The sequence below is a fragment of the Rhinoderma darwinii genome, chromosome 1 (assembly GCF_050947455.1).
Source record: "Rhinoderma darwinii isolate aRhiDar2 chromosome 1, aRhiDar2.hap1, whole genome shotgun sequence".
Classification (NCBI taxonomy): domain Eukaryota; kingdom Metazoa; phylum Chordata; class Amphibia; order Anura; family Rhinodermatidae; genus Rhinoderma; species Rhinoderma darwinii.
In genome coordinates, this window is record NC_134687.1 from 33,799,850 (window position 1) to 33,824,174 (window position 24,325).

Sequence of the window (24,325 nt, forward strand, 5' to 3'; positions counted from 1 at the left end):
CTGTCGTTTTTATTGGTACTATTTTGGGATGCACTTTTTTGATTACTTTTTATTCCGTTTTTATTTTTTGGAAGCGAGGTGACCAAAAATCAACAAATCCTGCATTGGGATTTTTTTCTTCCTGCAACATTGACCGGGCGGGTTAAATACAGTGATATTTTAATAGTTCAGACTCTTATAGACGATACCAATTATGTTTACATTACTTTAGGGACACACGACAGCGCAAAATACGTCTGAAATTACGGAGCTGTTTTCAGGCAAAAACAACTCCTGAATTTCAGACGTAATTGCTCGTACTCGCGTTTTTCGCGACATCCATTACGGACGTAATTGGAGCTGTTCGTCAATGGAGTCATCAAAAACGGCTCCAATTACGTCCCAAGAAGTGTCCTGCACTTTGACAGCGACGCGTAAAATGACAGGTCGTCGGCACAGTACATCGTAAAACCCATTGAAAGTAATTGGCAGATGTCGGCGTAATGGGCCGTTTTTTCAGACGTAATTTGGGGCGTAAAACGCGCGAATTACGTCTGAAACTTGGTCGTGTGAACATACCCTAAGTGCGAGGTGTCAGCTGTAAGAAACAGCTGACACCTGCAGCGTATGGAGCGTGCTCAGCCGGTGAGCCTGCTCCATACTTCTCCTACTGTGCCATTACGTGCAATGTCATCAAGGTGTGTTAAAACAAAATAATATTTTAGGGGTCATCTTTTCTTTTTTTTTAAGCCAATTTACCTTAAGGGTATGTGCACACACACTAATTACGTCCGTAATTGACGGACGTATTTCGGCCGCAAGTACCGGACCGAACACAGTGCAGGGAGCCGGGCTCCTAGCATCATACTTATGTACGATGCTAGGAGTCCCTGCCTCTCCGTGGAACTACTGTCCCGTACTGAAAATATGATTACAGTACGGGACAGTTGTCCTGCAGCGAGGCAGGGACTCCTAGCATCGTACATAAGTATGATGCTAGGAGCCCGGCTCCCTGCAGTCTGTTCGGCCGAAATACGTCCGTCAATTACGGACGTAATTAGTGTGTGTGCACATACCCTTATTTTTAGAATAATGCTAATTGTGTCTATTCAGAATTGGGTTTTGTGTGGACATAAATATTATTGATGCCACATATAGATACTCCCCAGATTTTATCTGAACATTGGTCTCAGCTTTGCATTTACATGTAGGTTTGTTTTTCTAGCGTAGAATTAAGACGAAAACATTCTTCCAATTGTAAAATAAACCCATAGGGTTTTCCATCCGATCCCTATTTACAAGCTACTGTATCTGATGTAGAGATTTTCTGCATTAGTATCTCATGTTCACAGACGTCAGATATTTGGCAAAAATTTCTGGAACTGAAATCTCCGTTCCTTACATGTGAATGGGGTTGTCTCTGCAGAATGTACATGGATTTCCGCCAACACCATTCAGATGAACGAAACAGCGGCAGAAATTTCTGCAACAAATCTGCCGCGTGTGAACATACCCTCATTTTGACCATCTATACATGCAAAATTAACTGTTGGAAACCCAGTCTGATTTGTAGGGGATTCCATCCCGAGCTAAGGCCACGTTGTTAGATAGTAGACACACGTATGTATAATCTACAACCACGCATAATTATGACAGTGCAATGAATGGTGGTGAAGGGGAACGGGGTGTTGTTCCTAGCTGTCAATCACTTGCGTCTTTAACCCTTTCATTCTACCAAAGGTTGAGCCTTTGACGATAGACCCTTCTGTTTGCGCTGTAGGGTGCGTTTTACAACAAATCGACCACCAATTCTTTGCAGCTGTACTCTACGCAGTGTGCATCATAGACACATCTACTAGGTGAATGCACAGCAAGCTGGCTGGAGTACACTGACGGTTCTTTCTACTACTGGGAGTGGTTTTGGCCATGTCCCCTCCTCACTATAGGCAGCACTGAGAGCAAAACAGGAAGGAAGGAGCCCAGCAGAGCAGAGCAGAGCAGAGCAGCAGAGCTGGAGCACAGACACCACTCTATGTCCACCCAATGCTAGGAGCCTGCACACAATGTGCTGCTGGAGATGAGGCTGCCCATGCCCAGGATCTATGCAACAAGAGAGCAGCTGCTTGTCAAGGAAGCTTGCTAGGACCAGAGATGTGTGATCTGCACTGCACTCATTCCTGATCATGGAGATTGAAAACATTGTGGCCAACACTGTGTTGCTGAAAGCCAGGGAAGGTAAGAGGAGGCAGTGTGGGTGGGGAGCAGCAATGAGCACAGGCTGCTGCTCCATCTGCATGTAGAGAGGCATGTATGGTATGTGCATTGGGGTGATTGATCTTCTTTGCATCAGTATTGCTCCCTGGGTTATGGCATGTATACTAGGGGGGTAATGCCGGGGGAGACTTGGCTTCGTGCGATGGCTCCTGCACAGGCCAGCTCATCAATAATGGTCTATGCTGCAGCTAATCCTATATGTTCTAGTGCATCAACATGTGGAATTAGTGTGGCTTCTGCTGCAGAACCTCATTGATTCGAAACCGTGACATGCCTTTTAGTACTACTGGGGTTGTATTAGGCACAGGTTAGGGGTACGGTCATGCTTGTGGCATGCTATTTGTGTCGCTTGATGTGACTTTGGCGCGGTTCTAACAGTGCGTTTTGAGTCAGGCAAAAAGAACATTTCGACCCACAGAAGGCAATACAATTGACACACCACTATGATGTTAACTGCTTTCTATGGGGTGGGATGGTGGAGAACCGCGTTGGGTTAGTAGCAACTTTTGATGGCCCATTGAGTGGCACACGTTGGGCAGCTTAATATCGTGTTATTGCACAACACTTCTGCTGATTACTGCGCGCTTCTGTGAGGATCTAATCTTACGACATGACTTTAGCACAACTTAAGTCACACAACTTTTTATTTTATACGCGGTGGAAATGTCGCACCGCCGTGCGATTACCATCGACTTCTACAAAAAGGGACCGTATAGGATCTCGTGTCGCACTCCACCTGAGACTAAATGTACGTCAACTGTCCCGCTGCGTGTTATGTATGGCCAAGGTTGTCCGCTGGACTCAGCGACTAGTGGATGATATTTTCATTTCTCTTTAATTAAAACCTTGTCGTTACATGGTGTACTTTTCGGGAGGAGGTAATGAGTAAATTGTTTTGGTTTTACAGTCAAGGTTTCTTCCAGCCGTACAATATATAAAAGAGTACGATTTGTCGTCATACATGTCCGATAGATTCCTGCACTAGAACATGGTGAAAACTTTTTAAGAATGTGTTACGTTTGTGTCATTCTCCCCCTTTACAAAACGTTACTCGTGTTGGGAGTCCTCTGAAATTGTCATTATTTTAGTTTGTGTGTATATAAAGACTTTTCCAAATCCTAGTTCTTAGAAACCTATGCCATCTACATTACTAGGGCACGCATGGGTCGTGCAGGGACGTTGGTTGGGTTATGGGTTAGCGTTGATGATTTTGTCAACAGTTCTATCTGCCTTGCGTTTTGTGAATTTTGTTTTATTTTTTCCTTTGGGGAAATGGCAAATAAGTCGTTCATGTCGGGCCAGTGCCGTTTTTGCGTATATTTTTTATTTTTCAGCTACATTGATATTTGGGGCATATTATCTAATATTGATCTCCCAGCACTGAACCAGTACCTACGACGTTACGTCCGGAGTTCTTTTGTAAATAAGTCGCACTTAAGAAAATTGTATTAAAACATGTTCTTCAATATCTTTACAGTATTTCAAAAGGAGGTACATGCTACTGTTTTCTTTAAATGCCTGTCCTCTTCAGCAATGAAGAGGTTAAGTTTTTATGTTAACTGCTCGATAAATCTATACCATATGATGGTTCCGACGCAAATTTTTACTTATTTTTATTTATTTGCATTGAGCCTCTACTGCGACTTTCGCCTGAGACTTGTTTTGAGCAAGTACCTTGTTATCTTTGGACCCTAGAAATTCTTCAAAAAGTTTTACTTCTACCCACGTCCATAAGTTCTGTTCTAGACGACATTAGACGGTCGCCCTAGGGGGATGTTCACACGCAGTCGAAAACGTCTCAAAATAGGGAGCTGTTTTAAAGAGAAAACAGCTCCTGATTTTCAGACGTTTTTTGTGCCACTCGCGATTTTCGCATAGTTTTTTACGGGCGTTTTTGGAGCTTTTTTCAAGAGTATGGAAAACGGCTCCAAAAAACGTCCCAAGAAGTGTCCTTCACTTCTTTTTTTCGCGGCCGTTCTTTTGCGCGTAAAAAAAACGCTCCGTCAGAACAGAATGCCGTTTTCCTATTGAAACCAATGGGCAGATGTTTGGAAGGCATTCTGCTTCCGATCTGGCATTTACGGCCTGAAAAACGTCGGAAAATAGGCTGTGTAAACATACCCTAATAGGAATCCATTGAGTCTTCCTATTTTTGGTTATTGTATGAGATTATGAAAGCACTCAAACAGTTTGCATCAAAAGAAGTGAGTGCGCACAATGTAAGTAGCTTGACTTCTGCCATTTATTCCTATTGGAGTATTTGTCCTGGTGGGAAGAATTGCAACACAAAGTCATCGTGTAGCCTTGGGCTAGGAGAAGGTAGAGGAGAGCCAATGTTATACATATGAAGTGAAGGCTCACCTTTTGGTTTTTTGGTTGACTGCATGATGTCCAGGTTTGCGGCTGTAAAATGCGCCCATATTATGGTCCTATGAAAGCGGCCTAAGGCCAGGATCACACTCAGTTTTGACGCCGTTTTTGGTTGAGCTTTTTTAACCAAACACAGGAGTGAACACGAAAGAAGCGAGACGCATCAGTCTTTTTTTTTTTTTTTTTTTTTCCTTTTATACTTTTCCTTCCTTTTTAGATCCACTTCTGGCTTTGGCTGAAAAAAAACTGACCCAAAAACTGCATCAAAGCCTGTGTTTGCTGCTGCATGGATGAAATGCAGTTTGCCGTATATGACACTTGGGTTCTGCTGACAAATTTGCGGGACCAAATCTAACTTATTTAGCAGTCCAGTGTATTATTGACTCTCCTAATAGCTCAAAACCGATGATTGCTATCCATTCCGTAGCAATAGTAAAATATAATCTAATATCTCATTTTCATTCAAACCCCGTTAGTTAAAGAGCTTGTCTGGGCACGGGGCGGTTTTCCATATTAATGACCTATCCACAGGATCGTACTGCAGCTCTGCTCTTATTCAAGTGTATAGGAGCAGAGATGCTGTTCTCCCGCATGGCTCCTATAGAGTGTATGGAGCCATCTTCTTCCAGTGCTGAACGCTGCATAACCACTGTGCCCGGACAGCTGATCGCTGATCGGACCCCCACTGATCATATACTGATGACCTATCCTGTGCCTGGACAACCCCTTTTAATTTTTTTTTCAATAATATATCAACATTATTTATATAAAATAGACTGTTATAGATTATTTTTTTTTCCCAGCATGTATCGTATTTTGTAAAGTAGCGTTATTTCTGGTACAGAGGACCCACATAAACCCCTAGAAAAAATGGGCCCTTCCAAAGTCCTTTTGGTGTTCACCATGTTGCCATTGACTTCAATGGATCTGTTATGTACGTGTCCATTGGATTTAGCTTTGCCAAATAATAGGGGTTCGCCACTTTTACATTCATCCCCCCTATCCACAGGATATTCTGACCGCTGCTCGGGCACCCACTGATTGCGAGAATGCGGGACCACTGTCTCCTATTGTATTGAGCGGGTTGTGTGCATTCGGATCCTTCCTCTAGTAACCAGTGGGGATCCCAGCGGCTGGACCCCCACCAATCTAAAATGTATCATCTACCCTGCAGTAATGGGGGAAACTGGTTGAATCCCAAAAAGTCACAGATCTTAGAAGGTACATTTTAAATACATTCATTACGTCTGTAGAAACCTTTCAGCAAACAAAGTCACATTTAGCATTGTAGGTGGGGGAAAAAAGTCCCGTAAGTTCAACCTATGGGCATTTTGTGTGTCATACGAGAATTATAAATATATGATGTCATTTATCCACGCTGGCTTCTCTGCATTTAGCGGTATGTAATACTTATCATTCTAAACCATTGCGGAAGTTGGGAGATTAACCCTTTAACTCTGCACCAATGCTCTACTTCAGAACCCACTCTACATAAATGTCAGCAGTCTCATGAGTCGGCCCTGTTTATTAATATTTGTATTGTGTTCTGTGTTATATTACCCCAGTGATGTATTGTGCGGGAGCTGAAAAACATAAGCTCGTTTGCTCTGAGGCCTCATCACTCATTTCAGAATCCCAGAGGCACACACGTACTTAAACATTTGTATCTTTAGATACAACTTTCTTGTTTTAAACTGGCTATCTGAATTTCTTGCCTACTATCCGGCCTGTATTGTACATCACAAAAGTAATATCCAGAGGCAGCGATGAGGGGAGGTCATTGGTCACCACAGAGAAGTGATCTGCTGTTGTAGGACCTGTATCTAAGAACAATCCCATTCACAACTTATTGCACCATTCATGTTGATGTCAGATAAGTGGTAAAAACATTTTAAAAAAAGAGATGTCATTCTTAATATCGCTTCCACCATCGATCCGAATGGAGCACGGATTCATGTTCTACTTCCCCTGTAAAAAGATTTATCATGTGCTCTTTGGTGCCCTCTGTTGAGTAATTTGGGATGGTAAGTAACAAGCTTGGGAAAGTGGTTGTCACTTTTTAAGCCCATTCAGACAATGTTTTATAACATTTGAGAGTTCCGGATCTCCGGACAGGGGAAACATTCCCTAACGTTTTCTTAAGAAATATTTCCCCTTTATGTTGAGATCTGATCCTCCTATTGATCCAAAAAAAAAAAAGTCTTATGGGGAGAGCAGATGAATTTACTCCACCTGCTCTGACTTCTACAATAATGTCCTCTGTGGATAGACCATCAAAAAAGAGGGAAGGATGTAGGATCCAATGGGCACCAACAATTGTATAGAAAGGTGAGTGGTGGAATCATACACTTGAGAAAAGTTAAAAAGCATTCAATCCATGTACTAAGCGTATCGAGGTCGTTCTGACCTCTTCATCCGGTACCTGATGAAGAGGTCAGAACGACCTCGAAACGCGTAGCACGTTGATTAAATGCTTTTTAATTTTTTTTCAAGTGTAAGATTCCTCCACTCATCTTTCTATACAAATGGTGGCGCCCATTGGATACTGCATCTTTTCTCTCTATCTATGGTTTATTGCCTTGGTCTCGGACTTTAGGTCTGCAGTTGGAGCAGCGGCCACGCTGAATGGAGCGCCGGTATTACATCTACACGTGCATCCCAGAGTTGTGCCTGTTTGTTGCGCAACTCTGGTGAGTGCGGCTCTGTCCGCTCAGTGGATTATTTATTACTCGTTTTTCATATTGCACTAGGGAGCGCTTAACATTTTATTCACTCTGTGGATGGAAACATGGCTATGAATAAGTAGGAACGTTTTCTGTAGTGTAGACTTCGAAACGATATGTGGCTAGTTATGGGTGGCACTGTACACCATACATTATGGCCAATGTTGGCACCTGAGAGGAAAAAGGGTCGTGGTTTCCATTCTGGAAGTGCCACACCGAATATATAGGACCGTTTTCTGGGCTTGGATCCTGTTGCAGGTATTTTGGATGAACCAGTAGTCATTCGGTTGTATTGGTTGACCAGGAAGCATTATTCTCACCATGATTCACTGTAAACCTTAGGTAATACACTGGCTTACCAGTACTGTCTTCTGTATTAGATGAGGGTCTCGTAACGAGGACTATGAGCAATGTCCTCACTCGGGATGCCAGCACTGTATACAGAGCCGAGCGTCTACTTTGTTGTCCCTTGCTTGTAAATTCTGGCTTGTAAAGCCATTGGTTTCAATGGAGCATTACGTCAAGTCGCGGCAATCCACAAGAAAGCTACGTGATTATAGCCACGCGAATGGTCTAACAAATAACATGGATGGATTCTTAAAAACATTTACAGTAGCTTTGCACATGTGAATTATGACCTAAATTAAAATCGCGATTAATTGAACACCTCGATTACGATTATTTAGACCACGCCCCCTATTTGCATGCTTTGCCATTGAATTAATGTTCATCCCCTGAGCCTGCTATATAGTACTGTATATAATATAACCCCTGACACTGCCCAATAACTGCCCTCCACACAATATAACGCCCCATAACTGCCCCTCCCAGTATAGTGCCCCCATTGCTGCATCTTCTTAGCATAATGCCCCTGTAGCTGCCCCCACAGCGTATAATTCCCCCACAGCTGCCCCCAACCCTATAGTGCTTGATAAAAATAATAATATACATACTCGCCTAACCCCGTTCCAATGACGATTGTAGGAGATTCCTCTGCCTTTGCGGCATGGCGCAGAAAGGCACGATGACGTCCCTGCCTCAAGTCCGGCGATACATAGTGAATGGTGGAGCAGGTCCCCTGCTCTACCATTGGATTCAACTGTATCTGTGTCCCGAAGTGCAGATGCAGTTTAAACAGGGTAAAATAATATCTAAAACCGAAATTCACAAGATGACGTTGATTTATTTTTTTTTTTTAATTGCGCTGAATTTCGATTTAATTGCCCAGCCCTATTTGACTTATTTCTTTTGACAAAGTGTAGTTTACTGTAAATGGCAGCCTATAGTCTATCGACAGAACTGTGGGGTAACTGAAGAGATTTTGATGCTCTTTGTACCGAACTGTACTGCAGAGTGCCAGTCATAACTTCTGAATATTGGCATGTCTGCAGGAGTAGGAAGAAGTCCGGTTTAATAATGAATGAAGACGCTGACATTGTATTGATCTTACCACTATTAACTTCCAAGTAGCATTTTCTGATTACGGGTAAATAAGGAGATGGAATAAATATATACCTCCTCCTGTCCAGTCTGCTGTTCTGAAATCTATATATCGGTCTACTTGTCTCGTTGTAATAGTTTTATTGATCTTCGCTGCCCAGATTCACCCTCTTTGCCTCTGCACTGTTCTTGTCTCCTCATGGAGAGATGTAAGACTATGCACTTAATGCCCTGGTCCCCAGGTGACCCAAGCTGTGCATTTTATCGCCGTTCATGAGGGTCCCCTCAATGAAGATGGTTCTTCATGCAGATTGTAATGCTGGTCTCGGGGCGGTCTCAGTAGAATGGATTTATGCATCTCAACCCTCATTGATTGACTGACGGTCCAGGTTTGCAGAAGAAACCTGAAACCGACCTTCAAAGCCACAGTGAGATCATTTCCGTTAATACTCTGGATTTTAACCCTTGTAAAGACAAACCTTTATGTATCTATATCCCACTGTATGTGGTAGAGCATGTCTATATAATGTCTATTGGACTCCAGTTCAGCACTGTGCCCAGTTTAGCTTTTGACCAAGAAGGACCTGAGCTTCTTACCTTGTTCAGAATGGCTGCGAGTTCATTTAAATGGGCTCCCCCACCAATAACTTGATCGGGGATGCTCCCAACATCAAGAACCTCTGCAATCTACTTCTGAAAGGCCAAACTATATTAAGAGACCACGTGTCATAATTGGAGGATTCCTTTAAAAACAAAGTGTCCATCAGATGCTGTATGTATTCTACGCTCTCCTTCCTTTGATTTAAATATTATAGTATTCACGCAATGACTTACAGTCTAGGCTAGTTAACCCATTGCCGCATGCGTGGTACAACTGATGCCGACTGATTCCACTGACTTGCATGCATCGCTATTCTTCCCATCAAATTTGACAATACTGCCGATTTCTACTACAGTAGCTCTTCTGTGGGGTCAGACCAGGGGGGCTAGCCTTTGCTCCCCATGCGCATCAATGAGCCTCGGGGCACCCATTATTCTATTGCCGGTTTACCAGTGGTCCTTGGATCACTTTTGGTAGGTAATGGCCCCTGCATACTGGGAACACTCCACAAGACCTGCCGTTCCGGAGAGGCTATGACCCTGTTGTCTAGCCATCACAATTTGGCTCTTGTCAAAGTCGCTCAGTTCTTTACAGTTGCCCATTTTTCCTGCTACCAAAACACCAAGTTAATGTTCACTTGTTGCCTAATCTATCCCACCCCTTGTGTAGCACCATTGTAATGAGATGATGTTATTCACTTCACCTGACAGTGGTTTTATTGTTATAGCTGATCGGTGTTTATCAGTAATATACCATATTTATTAATTGGATCCAGTACATTGTTGGGTTAGGGGGGCATAGGGCATTTTTTATTAAGATAAATAAACATTTTATTTTTACATACTTTGAGTAGTATATGACTTCATTATTTTTGACGGTAACATATTAGGAGTTCTCTATGCATTTCTATATGTCTGTGTTTTTGTGGGGTCCAAACCAAATTCATTACCTTTTCGTGTGTATCGGAAGTAGAGGCCCCAATCCATTTAATCCTTGTAGGCGTATAATATATTAAAACATTTTGTTTGGACTAAGAAATCCCAGGCACTCAGTATTATAGAGAAAAGGAGTCTTCGACGTCCTTTCAGTCTTTAGGCCCCATGCACATGACTGTGCCCGTAATCATGGTCTGTGATTACGGGCACTGCCTGCCATGGACAGTCACCCGCATCTGCGGGCAGCGCTTTTTAGGGGAAACTTTCTACGTCCTGGACACCTTCCTGTAAATACACGGGAAGTTGCTTATCGGCCATAGAAATGAATGGACCCGTAATTACGGATGACATCTACGGTTGTGCACGTGCGGCCTTAGGGGATAGGTCTGGTATATTTGGCAGTCCGCTAAAATGAGCCTAATTAAAGAGTATAGGGCCAGTTGTCTACAAGAGTACATATAGCTAAGATAAGGTCGTCTTCTTTTTTTTTTTTCGCGTTGCAATTTTCCTGTTGACTTTAATGGGAGGTGGATTGTTTGCGTAATTTATGCACGGAATGCGCATGAAATCCGGGAACGTGTGGATGGGAATTTAAACGTAAGGCTTTTGCTCATCCCTTTTAAAAAGGAGTTTTCCGCCCTAAACTTTTATGGCATGTCCACAGGAAATGCAGTAAATGTCGGTTGGGGTGCTCTGACCACTGTTCCGCCAGGAAACGCAGCATTTATGTGGCTCTCTTTATACAAGTCTATGGAACTTATGAAAGCGCATCTATAATATGGTAGTGGGTGCACCTGAACCCAGTAAATATTCCCCCCAATCTTGCTTGTATTTCACTGTTTTAATGGCTGGCTGAGTCCTCTCGAAGAAAAGTTGTATCCCTACATGTCTCTGCTTAGAAGTGGGCACTGCGAATGTTCATATACAGGTTTGAAAGTTGGTGTATTATAGACCGTTCTTTTCTCATATCAGCCAAGGTATGAAGTTTTTACCCGTCATAAACCATGTCGATTTCAACTGAGGAATGCAATAAATCCTCTACACTAATGTATATTGAGGGGGGCAAATGTTTAACCGAATGGGATAAGGGTTACCTAATTTTACTTTTTTACCTCGGAACAACATGACTTGAGACTAGTTGTGGTACAACACATCGGTTTTATTTTTCTTTGGCATTTTTTAAAATGAAACCTCACTAAATAAAGTCAAAGATATTTTCTCAATTCGCATTACTGCTTTTATTTGGGGGTTCCTTGGGGCTTTCATTGGAGTGGGACCTTTTCCATGAAATTAAGGACTGGAACCAGCTTGTCCTTAAGATAGGTAGGGGCCACAACTGCCAAACCTCCACAAATTTGATATTTAAAGGGGTTTTCCCATAATCATTATTTATCACCTATCCACAGAATAGGTAAATAAATATTCTGAGACCGGGCTTACCTTGTCGTTCCTGGGCTTACCTTGTCGTTCCTGGGCTTACCTTGTCGTTCCTGGGCTTACCTTGTCGTTCCTGGGCTTACCTTGTCGTTCCTGGGCGCCATATAGGAATAGACTGCAAGGTCACCTGCTCGACCATGGCTCCATTCCTTTGGAGCTCCCAGGACTGTCAAGGTAAGCCTGTTCTCTTGATCGGTGGGGGTCCCAGTGGTCAGAGCACACATTGATCAGAGATTTATGCACAGAATAGGTGATAAATATTGACTATGGGAAAACCCCTTAATGTATTATCACGTAACTGTACATGATCGGTGTTAAGGGGTTGCATGGAGCAGGATCATGGGCCGGGCCTGCTCAATACTGAGCGGGTGTTGGCTGTATGTTACACTGCAGCGCACAAAATCAAACAACTTTGATTCTGCCCATTTAAACCCTTAGCGACCGCAGCATCTAAGCGGCTGGATGGGGAGGCCCCCTCTATCAGCCCCCCCCCCCCCCGCGGGATGAGGTTGCGGGTTACCAATGCAGCCTGGGGCCCTGGCGAAGGCCCCCAGGACTGCCATCTCGGTTTTCCTTTTATGGGGCTTAATAGGAACGAGTCAAGATCACGATATACTGCAATACATTAGTATTGTAGTATATAGTGCGAGCGATCCAATAATCGCTGGTTCAAGTCCCCTTGAGAGACTTATCTAAAAAAATAAAAAGTAGTTGTAGGGGTTTTTTTAATGTGCAAAAAAAATAAATACTGAAAGTTAAAAACAAAACTTTTTCCCATATTTTTTTTTCTCTCTCCCTGAAGTATTGTTTTAAAAAAAAAAAAATCAACATAACTGGTATCTTATACATATATAACATTAAATAACCCACACTGTGAACGCTGAATAATGAAAAGCCACAGAATTTCTGTTTTTTGGTCCCCGTAGCTCCCCAAAAATAGAATAAAAGTTGCATGTACCGCAAAATAGCAATAAAAACTGCAGCTCACCACGCTAAAAATTAACCCTCAAACCCCTAGCCCATTTAACCCCACAAATATTTTTTGTGTTTCCAAGAACGTTATATGGTACATTAAATGGTGCTGTTAAAAATCAAGCCCTCGTATGGCTGTCGACCAAAACAATAAAGTTAAGGCTTTTGGAGCAAAAAACTAACATGAAAAACTGGAAATTGGCAGCGGAGGGAAGGGGTTAAGGGGGTTTTACACAGGACGATTATTGGGCAGACGAGCGTTCATATAACACTCGTTGCCAATAATTGCTCTGTGTAAAAAGGGCAGTGATCAGCAAATGAATGAGCAAACACTCGATCATCTGCTGGTCGTATAGTTTTAAAAAAGTAAAAGGTTGTCGGCAGCGCATCTCCCTGTGTAAATATATCCCGACGTGATGATAATGGATGGGGCCAAGCGATCGGAGTAACGATCGCTCGTCTCCATCCATAGCTCCGTGTGACAGGAGCAAGCGAGCGCCGATCAACGAGGTCTTAATTGGCGCTCACTGCACCGGCCGCTTATCGGCCGGTGTAAAAGGGCCTTTAAGGTCTAGATTCTACTGTACTCATTCAGTATGTGGTATTCAAAGCATCTGATTTTCTTTTTATTTATTTATTCTCTTACTTTAGAAACACTAAATGTAGAATACGTTAAATGTTAATATATCAGCGATTCCTACATTAATATCAAAACTGCGAGAAATATTTAAAGGATTATTCTATTTGTATCCGAGAGAACATACATTACTCCCTCTGCTTTCTGCTCACAAAATTTATATCAAACCTTTCTCTGTCTGTAAAGCAACAGGCTGCAGCATGCGCCCTCCGCCACTTTTTTCCATAATAGGAGAGCAGACACACTACGCCCCACCCTCCTTGATGAAGACCCAACTCGGACTTATGCCAGCCAAAAATGTAAAAAAAGGCCCTAATATAAAGAGGTCTAGTGACAAATCCTAATTTTGAAATGGTGTTATCCACCTTAAAGTGGTTTACGCAGATTCCCCTTCTGTGGAAATTCTCCTTTTAAGATGCAGTTTTCTAGCTTCCTTCTCTCCCCAGTTTCTCCTCTACAGATCAGACATTAATCAGGGAGGAGTTATTAGATTAGACTTGAGCGATTGAGTTGTGGATATAGGGAGTGTAATTCCGCTTGCACTGTGAAACCTACAATAATACTGGACTTTCTCTTTTAAAGGACCTTTACACCTGTACGGTAGTTCACCTGCCAGTATATGGAAAATCTACTAATAACGTGGAAGATTTACATATGTAGATCTGGCTGCATATAGTTCTGGCACTTACCAGCATGGAAATAAACCTAGCGGAATTTGTTATATATATATATATATATATATATATATATCTTATATTACTGGTAACCATAGTCTTTTTGAAGAATTTAGTGTTCCCCTGTTACTCCTCCTGGAAATGTATGAATAAATTGACTGGGTGTTTTAATATACCCCTTTTTAATGGGATGTTTCCATACACTCTCAGACATTGTCAGCAGTGATTAGACAGTATGAGGGGAAATGCACAACATAGCTCTAAGAAAAGATGCCTAGTAATTCATGGAGAATACAAGTATTTATTAAAACAGACGTGTCATGAGAACTGGCAGGTCCTCTATAAAGCGAGTGTTACTGTCATTACGAGTTAGTCCATATATGGATAGTGATTTCATGGGCAACCCCAGAGCCAGAGTCCCAGGCAGAGCTCTACGAGCGCTCTGCCTGGGACTCCAGCTTTGCTCCTGACATCACTGTCCATATATCGACAGTGATGTTAGGGGCTTCATCAGAGCAGGAGTCCTGGAGCAGAGTGCTAGTATAAGCTCTGCTCTGGGACTCTGGCTCGGGGGAAGCCCCGACAACGCATCACTGTCCATATATGGAGAGTGACGTCAGGGGCTTCGTCAATTGCCGTTGCACTCCTCCTTCAGCCTGCTCTCTCCTCTCGCGAGGGTGCTAAGGTGCCCCGCAGGGCTGCATGTTTGAGACCCCTGCACTATATCATGTATTTGGATCACCCCAGGAACCTTTTGGATCTTTTTAGGGGCCACGGATAATCACTTTCATAGATTAACAATAGAAAATAGCCCAAAATGTGCCTGGCCCTGCCTTATGTGACTAATATACGAGTTAAAGAGGCTCTGTCACCAGATTTTCAAACCCCTATCTCCTATTGCAGCTGATCAGCGCTGCAATGTAGATAACAGTAACGTGTGTTTTGTTTTGTTTTTCAAAAACGAGCATTTTTGGCCAAGTTATGACCATTTTTATATTTATGCAAATGAGCCTTTCTTATGTCCAACTGGGCGTGTATTGTGTTCGTTACATCTGGGTGTGTTTTACTTGTTACTAGCTGGGCGTTGTGAATGGAAGTGTATGATGCTGACGAATCAGCATCATCCACTTCTCTTCGTTACCACCCAGCTTCTTGCAGTTCACAGACACACGGCGTGTCCTCGCTCATCCGACGCGATGAAGTTCCTGTGGGAGGAAGTGAGTTACGTCACAGCGTGATCTCTGGAGAACACGCTGTGTGTCTGCACTGCCAGAAGCTGGGTGGTAACAATGAGAAGGGAATGATGCTGATTCGTCAGCATCATATACTTCTATTCACAACGCCCAGCTAGTAAAACAAGTAAAAACGCCCCGATGTACATACACAATACACGCCCACTTGGACATAACGTTAAACACGCCCAGTTGTACATAAGAAAGGCTCATTTGCATAAATATAAAAATGCTCATAACTTGGCCAAAAATGCTTGTTTTTGAAAAAAACAAAACGTTACTGTTATCTACATTGCAGCGCCGATCTGCTGCAATAGGAGATAGGGGTTTGAAAATCTGGTGACAGAGCCTCTTTAAGTCATTTTTATACAGCCCATAAAATTGTCCTGAGGTTCGAGATGGCCCTCCCATGCAGGGACGGTACCCCAACAGGAGCATGAGGTTTCTTTAACTGTAATACAGTACTCAAAAAAAAAAAAAGGTAGAAAAACTATAGTGGCTTGTTCCGTCAGGTGTTGAGGCAGAAGACCGATCGTTCTTAATGTTTTTGTTGGGTTCTTGGAAAAGAACTTCCAATTTGAAGCATCAACTTGCTTTTGTTCTGTTTGGTGCATTGTGCTCTATTCATAATGAATGTATTATGTTGTGTAATTATTCGCTTTCTGCCTCAAAGCCATGTTATGCTCCAGGAGTACTTCACCGAGAAGCCCATTATAATGTGTTGTAAATAAATGATGATGTGAAACGGTAAAAGCACAAGCAAGAGTAACTTCAGTTCACTTTTTTTTTAAGTGCATTAATATTTCAGGAAAACTTCAGATACAGAGCTGCAGCTCGTCTAAAAGCCAGTTTGTGTTTTTTTTTTTTTTTTCTATATGCCATTCGAGGATGAACAGGCAAAACTGGTCATTCGTCCTTCCCGGGTATCACTGTGCGGAGGTAGTGGCGCAAAGATTTGTTCTTGTTGCAGTTCCCCCAATGGCAACTGTTATCATGAGGGGAAGCTGTAGTTGCGTCCACATTGTAGTATTACACGGCGCCCGTTTCGGCATTGTAGACGCAATACGTGGTTGGGATGAGTTCCCTAGAGTGCGAGAGACTCTTTGCAGTGGCTCTCCGCTCTTTTTAATTTGTCCCCCCCTACGTAGTCTATATACCTTTTTATTAGAGGATATCTACACTGTATGGGCCTGAAAAGTTAGGTTTCGCATCCTTCTCCCCCCACCGTGTTACACTTGGAAGCTGAGATATAGGGAGCTGTTTACCAGGTTTATTAGGGAGCAGAAAGGCAGTGTTCACACGGCGTGTATTTGACGTGTATTTTGCCACGTGTTACGCAACTAAATATACATCAAGCGCTACATTAAGCTTTTCATTCAAATCAATGGGAAAGCACCCAGTCCGTACACACATGTTTTTGTTTTTTTTACGTAAAGCTATTTTAAAATACGTGTTGTGTTAAAAAAAAATAAATTATAAAAACAGTGTTCGGTCAATTCTTTGATGCGTAAAATACGCTGAAAACGTGCCAGATGTTCCCAGTCAATGGGAGTCCTAATTGTACGGCAAAAAAAACGTGCAAAAATTGCACACAAAACATGTGGAAAAAGCATCAAAAACAACTATTTTTAAAAGGCACTTACTCTCCAGAAATTCTTACCCAGAGAGAACAGTGCATTGTAGGAGCTCAGATGTTAGCTAAAAATGTCTAACATCAAAGTAAAATCATGCATTTAGCATAATTTTACAAGCTGCTATACGTAGAACAGACAAGAGGACATGTCATTCAACATTTTGACAATCGCTTTGTAAAAGTATTCGAAAAGTTGCTCAACTTTCTTATTCTTTGTAGATTTAAACTAAAGAATACTGTTTTTAAAAGGTTTTCCCATCTTAAACATTTATGGCATATCCACAGGGTGTCATAATTGTCTGATAGGTGGGGGATGGCAGACTTCCGCATCCAGTGGAGAATAGAGTGGTCTCCCCATATGTTAAAGTCTGAGGGTACGGCCACACGTAGCGGCCCTGACCTGGTCGCAACGCAGACAACAACCGCGCCAGGACCATGTAGGAGCGGCTAACAAATACCTCATCAAGAGGTATTCCGGTGACATGCGCACTGCCGCTCCATTCATTCTCTATGGGAGCGCGGGAGATAGCCGAGTGCAGTGTCTGGCTTTTTCCAGCGCTGCCATAGGGAATGAATAGGAGGTAAGTTGTTGTAATTTGCAAAATCGTGCGGCTATAAAGGGTGTATTAATTCATGGCCACGTGATTTTGCAGATAAAGGGAAGGTTTATCTGCGTTAACATGCGACCACTAACACGCTGTTTGACAGCCGCACCGAGCATGGTGCCGGTGCGGTTGTTAGCCGCGTTGCGACTTTGTCAGGGCGACTCCGTGTGGCCTTACCCTGAGGGAGTTACAGAAACTCCCAGAGATAGGGCCCTCACCTATCAGACATGTGGCACATGTATGCTATAAATGTCATAGGAAAACCCCTTTAAGGACCTGTTCTCAACCGGCCCTCAGAATGTTAAACATAACCGGATTTAATCCAGCAAATGCTGATCTTCAGCTGTAAGATTGAGGTTAGGGCAAATTTGCATATTCTACCATTTCGACAAGTTGCATACGTTTTCGAATAGGGAAGATTAATGTGACGTGACTGCTATAAGTAGACTCCCATTCATTTGTTTCCCACTATCGTGCGTGTTTTTTTTTTTTTTTTTTTTTTACCCTGTTTGGCCCCAGCTTTATATGTATATTTTCTTTTTAAAATCAGATTACCACACAAGTAAAGGGGTATTCCACAGGATAGGTGATATGTTTCTGATTGCGTGGGGCCCCACCGCTGGGACACCCACTGGTCTGAGCCCCCATTCCTCCCTCACTGCACCGCGCCATAGTGAGGCGGCGCTAAAATAGAGCGAAGGATGAGCATCTGCCCTGGCGCTCCATTCAATGTCTATGGGACTGACGGAGACAGCTGAGTGCTGTACTCTGCTGTCTATGTCCTATAGACTTTGAATGGAGTAGCACCGTGCATGCTTGTCCGCCACTCCGTTCAAAGTACTTCTCACTGCGGGGGTTCAGTGACTAGGAACAGGGAGCTCAAGACCCCTGTTCTAGTGATCGTGGGGAGGGTCCCAGTGATCAGACACTTATTCAGACACGATTCTGAAAATACCCCTTTAAGGATTTACTGGATATTTATATCTGTGCTGACTTGCATATTCAGTAGCTAGAACTGAGAAAAGCGCACACTTACGTCTTGAGGATGTGCTGATTTGTTGGTGGTTCCACTCTTCCGATCCAGTGTAATGGACGTATACGCTTTTGATATGACTTATTAATAATAATTATTATAACATAATAAAATTGTGTCCAGATATAGTGATTGCAATGAAAAGTTCTGTGTTCAGTTTCTCAGTACCGGGAAGTCGGCTGTTCTCGTAGCCTTGATTGTCCCTTAACTGTAGAAGAACATCGATCCTGGGAGGAATCTGATTGCTATTACTAGTCCAGAAGGAATTGTTCTTTCCTTCCCAAAGAACAATTGACAAATGTTCTCTAGAGTTTTCTTCCAGTCTTTCTGTAAATCAATAAAGTTATAAATATAAGATGAGTGTATTATCAATATCCTCCTAACAATAACTTTAGGTTGTCTCCTAGCTGAATGAAAAATATGAGACCTCTCTATATCCATTTTCTTATTTATTCTATATATGTATAATTTAATATTTGCAAATGAGATAAGTAAAGTGATTAAAAAAAAAAAAAAAAAACTATTTTTTTTTCTTCTTAAATCAAAAGTTTATAAATTTTGTATTGAATTTTTGGACATTCCGAAACTCATGAAGGTAATGTATGTGTATATGGCGGTCTGATTGCATTTTTTATTTTTTTTAGACACAGGATCTTTGGGGACTATGACTGCTATAGATCTTTTGTATAATTTAATTGTCTAAAATCTAATTTTACTTGTTCACGCTCATGGGGCTCATTGACAAAGAAGAATTAACGGAGGGGGGAAGAAAGGCCCAAACGAAGGCAAGACTTTCTGGACTTGATGTTACATAATGTAAAGTTATGCATCTGGGTACCAACAACCTGCATGCATCATATGTCCTAGGGGGAGCTACACTGGCGGATTCACTTGTTGAGAAGGATCTGGGTGTTCTTGTAAATCATAAACTCAATAACAGCATGCAGTGTCAATCAGCTGCTTCAAAGGCCAGCAAGATATTGTCGTGTATTAAAAGAGGCATGGACTCGCGGGACAGAGATGTAATATTACCACTTTACAAAGCATTAGTGAGGCCCCATCTAGAATATGCAGTTCAGTTCTGGGCTCCAGTTCATAGAAAGGATGCCCTGGAGTTGGAAAAAATACAAAGAAGAGCAACGAAGCTAATAAGGGGCATGGAGAATTTAAGTTATGAGGAAAGATTGAAAGAATTAAACCTATTTAGCCTTGAAAAAAGACGACTAAGGGGGACATGATTAACTTATATAAATATATTAATGGCACATACAAAAAATATGGTGATATCCTGTTCCTTGTAAAACCCCCACAAAAAAAAAGGGGGCACTCCCTCCGTCTGGAGAAAAAAAGGTTCAAGCTGCAGAGGCGACAAGGCTTCTTTACAGTAAGAACGGTGAATTTATGGAATAGTCTACCGCAGGAGCCGTCACAGCAGGGACAGTAGATGGCTTTAAAAAAGGGTTAGATAATTTCCTAGAACAAAAAAATATTAGCTCCTATGTGTAGAAATTTTTCCTTCCCTTTTCCCTTCCCTTGGTTGGACTTGATGGACATGTGTCTTTTTTCAGCCGTACTAACTATGTAACTATGTAACTATATATAATAGTATGTGCCATCATCATAACAATATTACTATATATGTAGGAGCTTTACCGGCTTTATCAGTCACCATCTTAAATTAGCTTTTTATTTTAAAGAGGAACAGGAAAGGCCATCTCGATAAACCTGACACATGGAAATATGAATGTATTCGAAATTTAATTTTAAGAAATGAATCCAAGGAATCGAAATGTCAGAACTTCTACAATTGTTCTGACCTGTATATAGGAATAAGAAGTCTCCGGTTGAAACCCGTGTATCCCTTGGTTGTCTACTTAAAGAAAAGGAATGAATATTACATACAACCTTTGGATTTCATTGACGTCATCTAGAAAAACAAGGCTTGGAGATTGACGTTTCTGCCATTGAAGGCTGTGTTTTGTTTGAAGAAGAGGAGGCTTCTTAGTATTAGGATTTATCTGACGTGAAAGGTGATCTAATCCTGCTAGATCTACCCACAATAGTAGGATATGTGATGTAACAAATGGCAGGAAAAAAAATGCTTCATGTGGTTGACTGTTGTTTTAGGAAGGTCAAAAGCTCCTCTTATGACATCATTTCTCTATGTGAACGTGTTTCGGCATGACCAAAGGCAGAACTGTGGAAAATGATCCTACTTCTACCGTCAGCCGCTTCTCAGACTGTTCAGTTACATATACATGAAATGAGAAGTGACAAGATCTGATGGTTGGAGGCTGTTGGTTTAATACGTCTACACTTTTCCACAATATTCCATTTTGGACAACTACCAAGACAGTCCATCGTCTGTCCCCAGTCCTGGAGTCCTTTCTTTTATTTAAAGGCATAATGATTGACACATAATGAGTGCTTGGATAATTTATCGTATTAGGATTTCCCTTGATGGGTAACACTCGGGTGTCAATGAAGCCTGGATGATTCCTCCTCTCCCCAAACAAGTCAGGAATGATTTTGATTAGATTTTTTTCTTTGTAAAGTGGGCCACATAGCCCCAGAAAAATGGTAGCTTTAAGCTGGCCATAAACTACAGATTTTAGACATCTGTAAAAGCCAATTTAGTTAATTTTTTGGTAAATGAGTTTGACAGGCATTGTTGGGGCAGTCGTTGGCATACCTGGAAAGTCATGTGCAATACGGGGCATACATATATTGGGATCGGACTACAGGGCTTCTTCACCTCATCAATAAGAACCCACACAGGTCACAGAAAAGGCAGCGATCAATCAACCAATTGTTGCCAAAGTGCTATTTTAACTTATGGCATTGTCATCAAGAACAAAAAAACCCTTAAGGGACCAACTGTGAAGGACGAGTGGTTTAGAACTAGACTGTCTAGAGCAGTAGTTCTTAAAATGTGACGTGACCCTTCATTTTTTATTTTTTTTTGGGGTGGTACGGCTGGGGAGGCACATTGCACATAAATCATTGTGTTCTGCACAGTCCTTTCTTTGGCTGCAACATAATTGTGTGTGTGTGTGTGTGCGTGTGTGTGTGTGTGTGTGTGTGTTTTGTTTAATGTTACACTGGGTTCAGAAGACAAATGAAAGGTATATTGAGCAAATTAATTTTAATTTTGCCACGGACTTGTGCAACAGGCGGTGCGGCCCATAGACTACTATGTACCGGCTGTTGTGGCCCCTGTAGGAAAGATTGAAAAGCCCTGGTCTCTCTTATTGCCAGCTTTAGACTAGATGTCTCGTTGACCTGCATGATGAAGACTTCTGACCTGCTTTTGGATCCCCTATTTACCACCTGTAACATCTTCTAGATTTAGCTGGCAGTACTTCTGAACTGATCTCATACATGACTCTATTCTCGCCCACTTATTGGATCGGACTATATAACCATGTTAATGGCTGTTCTAGAAAAAGATTTGTTTTTGCAATAAAATGTGTGCCATTTGAATTAAACTGACAGTCCACTGACCTTTTTGTTTGTTCCTCTTGGGTTCCTGCACACTATCGAAGGGGATTATTTATAATGTGATCGGATTATACATTGATCATTCTCCGTGATTATCATGCTTTATTTGTGCTGTTCTGTGTGTAAAGTGAGTCACTTATGATTTGGAGGGTGTTCTCTATTTTAGTTACTAAGTGTTCTTGAAAATTGTGTTTTTAGTTTTTGACAATACATACGAGCTTGGAAGCAGGAAACTGATGGACATAATACAAATTTATTTATTATGAGAAGTACTCTATGGTTACATTTCTTGGGCATTCTGCTTCTTTCCTTGTTGGTTTTTATTCAACAATACAAAATAAAAAAATACTGGCAACACTAACCTTGGCTTTATCTGGCAATGTCTGCTTATGTAGCCAAAACAACATTTCCTGGTTGCTTAACGCCCCATTACACGGGCCAATTATCGGGCAAACAGGCATTCATGTGAGCACCCTTTCCCGATCATTGCCCTTTGTAAAAAGGGCAACGATCTGCCGATGAACGAGCAAATGCTCGTTCATCTGCTGATAGTATAGTTTATGCGGCATTAAATATTATCGATGTCTGCAGCCCATCTCCCTGTGTAAACAGGGAGATGTGCTGCCGACATGATAGAAATGCACGAGGACGAGCGATCATCCCCATACATAACTTCTTGTGAAAGGAGCAAACGAGCGCTGATCAACGAGCTGTCTCGTTGATCGGCGTTCGTTTACACAGCCCATGTCGGAGGGCCTTTTGGGTTACACCATGTAAGAGGACACTTAGGATATGCTGGTAGATCACTGGAATAATGCCAGCAGCAGGAGAAGAGTCTGTTGATCTTGTGGTAGGCAGTGACCTGTTCACTCATGTGAAGTAAAGATGTGGCTGCATGTGAAGAAGTCATCAGTTGGATAAGGGGTCATTACCCTTATATAGAGATGGTCACAGCAAAGAGAGATATTTGCTGACATTTGGGCAGCTACTGTGTCTAGAAAGTGTCAAAAAATGCACCAAAATTTGGCGCAATTTTGATGTTTGCACCTCACGAGAGACCTTCTAAATGTGTTCCAAAAAGGGGCATGGCTTAAAATTGCCACTGTGCACCAAAAATGTGCCAAAAAACTGGCATAAAATTCTGCCACAAAATAACTCAAATTTGATAGTGGTATAAGGGAGCGATAAGTGTCTAACGGTCATGCAAGATGCGGCAAAATTATCATGCAGCATGCACCACTGTGATATATTTGGCACATTTTGTACCCCCCTGGTCTAAGTTTATGCTGCCTAGCTACTAGACCGCATTAGTAAATGTGGGCCATTCTGTGTGGCACTGACCTTATTAGAATTGTAAATGTTAAGGTAAGGATGTATTGAGGGAAACGAGACTTAAACATGGCATAATGATCGAATATGCCTTAACTATCTGATAGGTGGGAATCCTAAATTTTGGCTTCCCACTAATGCCAAGAATTCGTGCACCCAAGAGTGTCCACTGTCTCCATTATTGTTAATGGGAGATACGGAAACAACTGAACGTTGCTATCACCGGTATAGTAAATGCTACGTTTTAATAAACAAGATTGTATTATTTTACACTGTTCGTAACAACAAGAGTGTCACCATTTATAAAAAAAATTACCATTAACGAAGAATTGGGCTCGGCTCACATCAGCGTTAAATGCTCTGTTAGGCCAGGTTCACACCTGCATTTGTGTTTCCGTTCTGACTAGCAGAACAACAAAAATTCTGGAAGCGCTGGTTCCGTTGTGTGATGGACACCATCACCGCCAGTTAGAACCCATTGAGTTTTGGTTTCCATTGGGGTGTCCATAGTTTTACCAGAGATCTTGCTCCTGGTGTTCTCGGTCGGATCTGTGACATAGGCTCCTAACTGAGCCCATTAAAGTCAATGTGTTTTGTCAGGCACCTTTGGTTACAGCATACGACCGATCCGGCAGCTCCAGTGTTTTTTTTTAGTTCAGCTCCTATTATGGAGTACAACAGAAAACCCAAATGCAGATGTTAAGAAAATTTTAAAGTGTACAAGGTCTCCTGAACGCTTCTTCAAAATGTAAACTAGCTGCAAGTATAGGAGAGAGATCACATTTTGGTTCGAGTTACCTCTTAAAGAGGCTCTGTCACCACATAAGTGCCCTATCTTCTACATAATGAGATCGGTGCTGTAATGTAGATTACAGCAGTGTTTTTTTTATTTAGCAAAACTATCAATTTTGACGAGTTATGACCTATTTTAGATTTATGCAAATTACTTT

The 24,325-nt window shown here is 42.0% G+C and overlaps 1 protein-coding gene across 1 annotated transcript in view; it reads left to right on the forward strand.

Moving 5' to 3' along the window:
* Positions 1-1,971: 1,971 nt before the first annotated feature.
* Positions 1,972-24,325, forward strand: part of GRK4 (G protein-coupled receptor kinase 4) — a 208,344-nt gene continuing 185,990 nt past the window's right edge. Inside the window, exon 1 of the mRNA XM_075857386.1 lies at positions 1,972-2,214. Within this exon, the coding sequence (XP_075713501.1) occupies positions 2,163-2,214 (52 nt within the window). The 5' untranslated portion in view covers positions 1,972-2,162. The remainder of the gene's footprint in view (positions 2,215-24,325) is intronic.